The following is a 7,710-nucleotide window of genomic DNA, read 5'->3' as shown; positions in this document are numbered from 1 at the left end:
GGAAAAAACAGTGAAGAGGGTTGTAAAGGCATGTTCTTGATTTTATGCATGCATTTCTTCATTGCTTATCAAGCCAGAATTACAAAGCGAAATCGGGAGCTATCGACGTGAATGAACGTTTTTTGGTTATTGAATCAAATTTCTGTTGATATTATTTGAAAAACATCCTTTCATATTTATAAAACTATTCATAACTGATACAACTTTACAGCACTCTATTAATTTTAATGTCAGTCAATACTAAAATGATAAACTGGTGCAAGTCGTTGCGGCGTGGTCTTAATTAGAATCAAAGGGTTATTACAAAGGAAGACGTTAATTGAACAAAAAAATTGCACATTTAAATGCTTAAAACGGCACTATTCGACTGTGCGATCAATGAAAAATGTTGCAGTGTTGACGGAGGACGGGGCATTTGCCCTCGTTTTTCGTCCCCACCCCGAGGAATTCGACAGCTCAAGAGTCCCCATCCCCAGGAATTTGTCATCTAAGGCAAAATAAATGCTAATTTCCGGGGGTCAACCAGGGGGGGGGGGGGGCGCTCTGGGCGCAGCTGGAATTGACTGATGCATACAGTCGACTCCCGATAACTCGAACGCTCGCTAACTCGAACCTCGCGCTAACTCGAACCAAAATGGATTTCCCCTGGATTTCTGTCATACATTCACTGTAATTTTACCCTCGGCAACTCGAATTCCCGCTAGCTCGAACAAGTTTTTCGTTTCTCCTCAGGTCGTGTTCTATATAATTTTATTCTCGATAACTCGAATTAAGTTTTGAGCCCTTAAAAAGTCGGGAAAACAGCCGTCTACTAGCGTCCGAAACATTAAATTTTGGATTTCCTATTAAGGTGTTGTACGAGTATAGTTTACTAGTGGAGGCTGATGTTGATTGTCACAGGCTAACGTGAAGCAGCTTTACTTCTCATAACAGTAAAACGCATGCTCTATTTAGGCTATGTTTTAAATTTGTTACTTTACGTTCTGATTTATAATGTAGAAGTATCTTGTAATTTTCACTTGTCATTTCTACAATTAAATGTGGTTAAAATGTTGACTGTGCAGTAAAAACTGTTTTTTGCCTTACTCTCGGCTATCCTTCTTCGTGCTCCCGATAACTCGAACTTTTTCCGATTTCCTTTGAAGGTTCGAGTTATAGGGAGTCACTGTAGTTAAGGTCTCGCTATTATTTGATGCGAATCGAAATCTTGGTATCCATCTTTCCAAAACCCTGGTTGAATTTCTCTTTTAAGGTGAGCATTTATTGCAGGACTTGTAGGGATAGTATATTTTTCAGGGAGAGATGAAGTGATTAAAAAGAACGGAGTAAATTGTTTCTGAGCTTGATTTTACGACGTTCTTGTTTTTCTTTGAAATTTTACGCTTGAGCAAACTTTCTCTTTAACAAACCACCACTGCCGTTTTTGCTTCCCTCTATCGTGATACTACTTTTGTACATCTGGCTTAACTGCCTAAGAATTACTAGTTTTTTCCCAGCTTCTCACTCTCTACTTAATCCGCTACGTATTCATTTATTAGCCTTTGTGCCAAGGGCCTCTAAGCGCAGATCCCACTTTGTGGCTTCGCTCTTTTGTAGTTCATATCATGCCGTACATACTTTTAATACGAGGATATCCAATGCGATTCGATGAAAAAGATTGATAAAGCCCTCTCGCATAATATACTATAAACCATATACACACGTGTATACATTTAGCGGCTCATTTTTAACCAAGAAGCAGAACATTTTCGAAAATCTACCACTTTAAGGCAGTCTAATTATTTGCATTTGCTGTTTGTCAGCTTATGCATTATGAAAAATGCCCTAAGGTGCTTTACACATTCCACTCCAATGGATCTGGGAGATTCTAAGTATAAAAGCTGTTACTGATACTTGGTGAAGAAGAAAATAATCTTGTATAATAGAACAACACAGTGTTAGTTAATTCTGGCTGAAAATAATAGCCGGGAGCAGCCTTATTAGAAAACAGATTTTGGCGCATGCTTTGCTAAATCAACAACCAATAATAAAATAAACTACGCACACTATTTTAAAAGACAAAGCAAAATTCCATTTCGTGTTTCTCTTTGGCATTGATTTATGTGTACCAGCCTGCTTCCTGAGTGCAATAACCTGTCACATAAAAATAAAAATAAAAAAAACCTGAATAAAAAAATAATTAACTTGCTTATCCAAGCTCTCCACTTTGCTTGGAGGGTTCATGCCCCACCTAAGCGAGTTACCTCACCAACCTGAGGTCCCCCACCTCCATGTAATTAGGCCCTTGGTGATTGATAAATACTCTTCTATAAAATGAGACGATAAAACTTCTCGCTCCTTTTTTCTTTTGATTCTCTCCATGATCCAGTACTCAGCTTAAGCAAAAGTAGCGTCATGTGCGCAGTTCAAAGAGTTTCGGCGCAAGCTAAAATCTCCCAGACACTAAAAGAGAAGAGATATCCTATCAAAAACTGCTAGAAACGCGCGCATGAAAGATCAGTTTTAAAGTCGAGAGTTGTTTAAAACGTATGCGTTTTATCTGTTTATATAATTACATTATGAAGAAACTGTCAGTATTTATATTTTTGATGTAAATAGAATATTTTAATTTCCCAGAAAATGGGGCTTATCCCAAGGGTCTGGAAAATGAAATAAAATCTGAGTAAGACTTCAAGTCTCTGTGTTAACGAATCACACAAATTTAGGCTGTGATAAAAAAATACGTGATCAAAGTAGAGCGTACTAGAGACATAATTTATGCAAAATCTATACAAAGCGCATTATCTTTGCGGTTGACTGCCCTCTGAATGCTATTACCATATTATGTTACGATGGGCGATGAATTACAACTTTATTCACGCATATAAATGACATTATAGCCTATGTGGAGAGACTATTTGTATCCAGTTTACTAATATGACTTGCGGGTTTCCAAATATTATCGGCTAAAATTGGCCATGGCTTGTGGAGACAATGATTCCTAGTTCATACGAACCAATAGGATCAGACTCCCCCATCGAAAACGGCGAAAATGTGGACGGCGAAGGAGACGATGCCTCACAACAATCGAAATGGCGGAAAGCCATTCAGAAGCTTCGCCAAGTAGACAAGAGTTTCTTCGTGTCAAAGGCTTTCTATTTCTTCTTCTACACAGCCTTGGGGTCCCTGTTTCCATTCTTTAGCCTGTTCTACAAGCAGTTATGGCTAACTCCCGGACAAATTGGTCTTTTGCTTGCTTTGAGACCTGCTGTAAAGCTCGTCTGCCTGCCTTTGTGGAAAATGGTAACAGACAGGTTTAGCAGACCGAAAGTGGTGTATTTTATTTCGATTCTAGGATGGACTATTGGTTATTTCGGACAGTCATTAGTTTACCCAACAAATTTGCCATGCTATGGGTATCAATCACTCCACTCCACGACTTCAAGTCCAAATATCTCAATTTCAAATTCAAGCGTCGTATCCGTAAACAACATTACAACAAGGTCACTTCTTCAAGACTCGCACCCTTCGGAATCTTTACAAAAATGGGATCCTAGAAATTATCGTCCCTTAAACCGGAAAGAGAGAGACCAGGGATATCTCTTAGACAATGCTCAATCAACAAATTTAATAAATAATTTTGCAAGGGCGCCAACTTTACTGTTGAATGAGCCCACAAAGAACAAAGGAATATATGCAAATTTGAAAGGAAAAACAGGTAGACTTAATGAGCCAAGTGAAACCTATTCTCGCTCTCTTAAAGAAGGGAAAAACAAAGACGGAGTTACAGACGCCGATTCGCAGGAAAATGACCACGAAGTCGAACGAGAAATTAAGGCAGATACCGCGACAAGTGGAATAGTTGAGAGGAAGAAAGATGATGTCATAAAGGTGTATGAAAAAATGGGCTCTTTGATCCCAAGCCCCAAGGAATATGACGACTTCCGAATAAAGTTTAACACTTGGATTTTTCGATGTCTGATCTTAATTGTGATTTTGACAGAAATAATTACAACGCCAACTCCCATGCTAGCGGACATTGCCATTGTTCAATCTCTGGTTGAAACAAAAAGCGAGTATGGAAAACAACGATTGTTTGGTTCACTTGGTCTGAGTCTCGCCGCCATTCTTGTTGCTGTGTGGGTGTCTTTAAACACTGACTGTCTCTTCACAGACACAATTGACTATATACCGTGTTTCTATTTGTTCGAGATCGCCATTGGCGCTACGGTTCTGGTATCTCTTTTCGTCAAGTTTGACCGACCTGATAGTGAGGCGAGTAATGGCTACGAATTCCTGGACGCGATGAAGTTGTTCAAGAACTTCAAAAACGGCGTGTTCCTTGTCACGTTATTTGCGTTTGGCTTCTTTCACAGTCTCCACTATGCATTTCTGTTTTGGTATCTCCAGGATCTCGGGGGAACTCCGGTCCTATTCAGTATCATTTTGTTGATCTATTGCCTGGCTGAAGTGATGATGTATTTTGTGTCTGGGTACGTGGTGGAAGCCATTGGTCAACAGGGAATGATCTGTTTAGCCTTCGCCTGTTACACCGCTAGATACCTCATGTATTCCTACCTGAGGGATCCTTGGCTAGTGACACCAATGGAAATGGTTCAAGGCATCACATACGGAGGGGTGTGGTCGATCGCTGCTGTTTACGTGAATGCACCTCCAGGTCAGTGATCAAGATCTGAATTCTCTATATTATATCACTACTTTAATCAAACCTGAAGATGACGAGAATTAGGGCAATGATCAACAATGCAAAATGTCTTGATATTTTGAACAAATTCTGCGCACCCAGATTACAACGAAGTTCGCTCTACCTTCTCCACTCCACCAAGTTTGTGATATCGTTCTACTGTATCTTTTCAAAATTTTTGACAACTTTGATGTGTTTCGTACAATGCAGAAACAATCAGAATCCAAAGTAGTAGTATTCTGCCAGCGAAAATAAGCAATTTTGTCTTTCACTCAGTAATACCGTATAATTTTCACGACGATACCTGGTGTCTTGTTCGATTTGAGCTTATTTCCTTTTTTGAGGAGAATTGAGCCTCTTGGGTTTTGTTTAACTTAAAGACACGCCATGAGTTTATTATCTTTCTGGTCTTCAAAAGTTGACGAAATTGATAGCCTGTATTGTAATTGAAGAGAATACGCTTTTGTAATATAATTCAAGTAAAGAGTAATCTGTATTTGTGTTTCGCTTATAGCGAACCTCAGTTCAGTATAACATCTATCCTGTTAAAGTTCTAAAAAAAATTCTGAAAGACACAATGGAACCTTCACTAACGGCCACTGTAAAGTCGCGAATCGAGCTCAATAAACGGTTACATTATGCGCCCTTAGGGACGGACCATTAGAAAACTTATGGTATGTGGGGGGGGGGGGGGGTATGTTGCGAAATACAAAAATAATATTCGCGCAAGGGAAAATTTAATGAAAAAAAATTCATGCACGCCAATTAATCCTAAAAAATATTCATGCTATGGCCTAAAAAAAATTCATACAAGGAATTTGATAACGAAAAAAAATTCCTACTGCTCGAAAATTCCCCTCCCCCCATGACTTTTCTAATGGTCCGTCCCTTAGTTCCGTTAATAGTCCTCCTACTAGTCCAAATGATGCAAATCAAGTCCCCGTTTGCTTCGAGTTTTGCTCATTTCGCATCTAATTATCCTACATTAAGTCCCTTGAGACCAGACACTACAGTCACCTCTCTACAACGGCCATTTTTTGGAGGCGGATAGTCCATACATTCACTCTTGTTTCGACTTCTTTACAACGGCTATCTCTCTACAATAGCCATTTTCTTCTGTCCCCAAGTGGCCATTGTAAAGAGGTTTAACAGTATCACAAACTTGAAACTCCGTGAGAAAGGTTTGTAAAACAGAGCTGGAAAAAGGGACAGAAGACGTAAATGCGAAGTGACTTTGGGTTTATATATACTATGGAAAGAAGCTTCAACAAATCAACAATTCCGGTTTGTCTTCCTTCCATTTCCCATCTCCCAGATAGTTAGGTTTCCAGTTCGCCACGACCGCTGAACAAAACCTTCGAAGAAGCTTGTTTACGATGTTAGCCTGCTTCTGAAGTGAATTTACCGGTATTCACAGATTCCAGCGAGAAGAATAACTGTTTAGGACTCTGCCTATTAAGTTTTGATTTTAAATACGAAAGTGAATATTTACTGAAACGTGTTTCTACCTCCTTTTTCCTAACGTTTGTTGTTTTGTCTTAACCCTATAGAGGCCTCACATATGGTTCAAAGTATTTTGCACGGTAGCTACTGGGGGCTTGGAATGGCACTGGGCCCAGGGATCAGCGGCGTTATTATCGGTGTTGTGGGGGCCCCAACGCTTTTCCTTATATCCGCAGGAATCTGTTTCTTGCTTTGCATGTTTCACTTAGGAATTGATATCCACAACAAAATGAAATTTTTAGAAGAAGAACAAGAACACAGACTTCGGGTTCAACGCGGAGAGACGATCATAAAACAGCCCAAGAAGAAGGAGAGGGAAAGCGATTTCATCGGGGCAGCGGCCGCTCCTCTTGTGCCATGCCTTCTCTACGCAAGATAAACTTTGCTGTATAACCAATAGCATACAAGTATGATCTATAACATCAAACCAAATGTGTCAAAGTTTATTCAGTTGTTTTGTTGAGTCATTTTTAGTTAGAAAAAGAGATTCTAGAAGACATGTAGTTCTAATGGCCCAGTTTCACACTTCAAACGTGAAGGCTGGCGATTTTATAGCTTTTAGTTTCATTCATAGAGTAGCCAGTTTGCTGCAATTTGCCTCTCACCACTTATAGAGTGAACAACTTCACATGCAAATAAGGACGAACAAACAAATTGGACTTATGTTGTTTCGTTGTTAACAATAATATTGAAATTCATTTTCCGTATAAAAGGGTGTGGGAAGTCTGTCTAAGTCATTAATAATTTTTATTTTTATATTTCTAAGTTTGTAGTGGCCAGAATATGATTATCAAAGAACTTAAGTCTACATAATGGTGAATATCCTTCATGTCTTGCAAATTACAATTACCGTACCGCTATAAAGGACATCAGTATTGGATAAAAAGCGCCTAATATACAAGTATTTATTTTGAGGTTCCCAGCAGGGAATATGGACAACATAAAGTAAAATATCTTTTTCCATAAAATAAAAATGACGTTTAAAGTTATACAGATAGCACAACAAGCGAAGGTCAGTTAACAAAAAATAAAAATTCCATTTACCTTTGCAGAGGGTCCCCTGTAGGGTTCTTCAATCCCGTAATCCCGACCCGAAATTTCGTGCTATCCCTTAATTCCGATGGTTGTTTTTGGCATCCCAAATCTCGCGTAAACTTCCAATCCCGAATCCCGCCCCGATTTTGCTTTAAAATCCCGAATCCAGAGCCCGAAAAAAGGGAAATCCCAAATCCCGAAAAACCTATTGACTACCCTTTGCAATTACTTGCCTCTTCTGTTCTGTCTCTCTGGTTTTTTGTTACTACATATCGATATACAGAACTAAAAATCGGGGTTGTTCCAGATTCCCCTGTGTAAAATATTAAGGCTCAATATAAAATCTGTTAGAATCATGATCTTTTCTGACTTCAAAATACATGATGTATGCTGTCAATAGTAAAATTAATGACGATTTCAGGTGACCTTTGTCACAACTCTGTACGACAAAACGACAAGTGAGAATCACCACTTTATTACTTATTATT

General features: G+C 39.0%; 1 protein-coding gene across 1 annotated transcript; it reads left to right on the top strand.

Annotated features, from left to right (window-relative positions):
* The first annotated feature begins 2,830 nt into the window (after nt 1-2,830).
* LOC140933656 (major facilitator superfamily domain-containing protein 6-like) lies at nt 2,831-7,235 on the top strand. Its single transcript, XM_073383258.1, has 2 exons — nt 2,831-4,657; nt 6,235-7,235. The coding sequence occupies exons 1-2, from the start codon at nt 2,974-2,976 to the stop codon at nt 6,564-6,566; spliced, it is 2,016 nt and encodes a 671-aa protein (XP_073239359.1). The 5' UTR covers nt 2,831-2,973; the 3' UTR covers nt 6,567-7,235.
* The last annotated feature ends 475 nt before the right edge of the window (nt 7,236-7,710 follow it).

Source organism: Porites lutea, chromosome 4, assembly GCF_958299795.1.
Source record: "Porites lutea chromosome 4, jaPorLute2.1, whole genome shotgun sequence".
Taxonomy (NCBI): domain Eukaryota; kingdom Metazoa; phylum Cnidaria; class Anthozoa; order Scleractinia; family Poritidae; genus Porites; species Porites lutea.
The sequence above is the reverse complement of the archived record's forward strand: the minus strand, read 5'-3'. Positions and strand labels throughout refer to the sequence as shown.

What these genes read in the sequence shown, in the direction of transcription:
- LOC140933656 (XM_073383258.1), top strand. Translation starts at nt 2,974, where the DNA reads ATGATTCCTAGTTCATACGAACCAATAGGATCAGACTCCCCCATCGAA. An exon ending in TTACGTGAATGCACCTCCAG is followed by an intron (nt 4,658 to 6,234) that starts GTCAGTGATCAA and finishes TTAACCCTATAG; the next exon opens with AGGCCTCACATATGGTTCAA.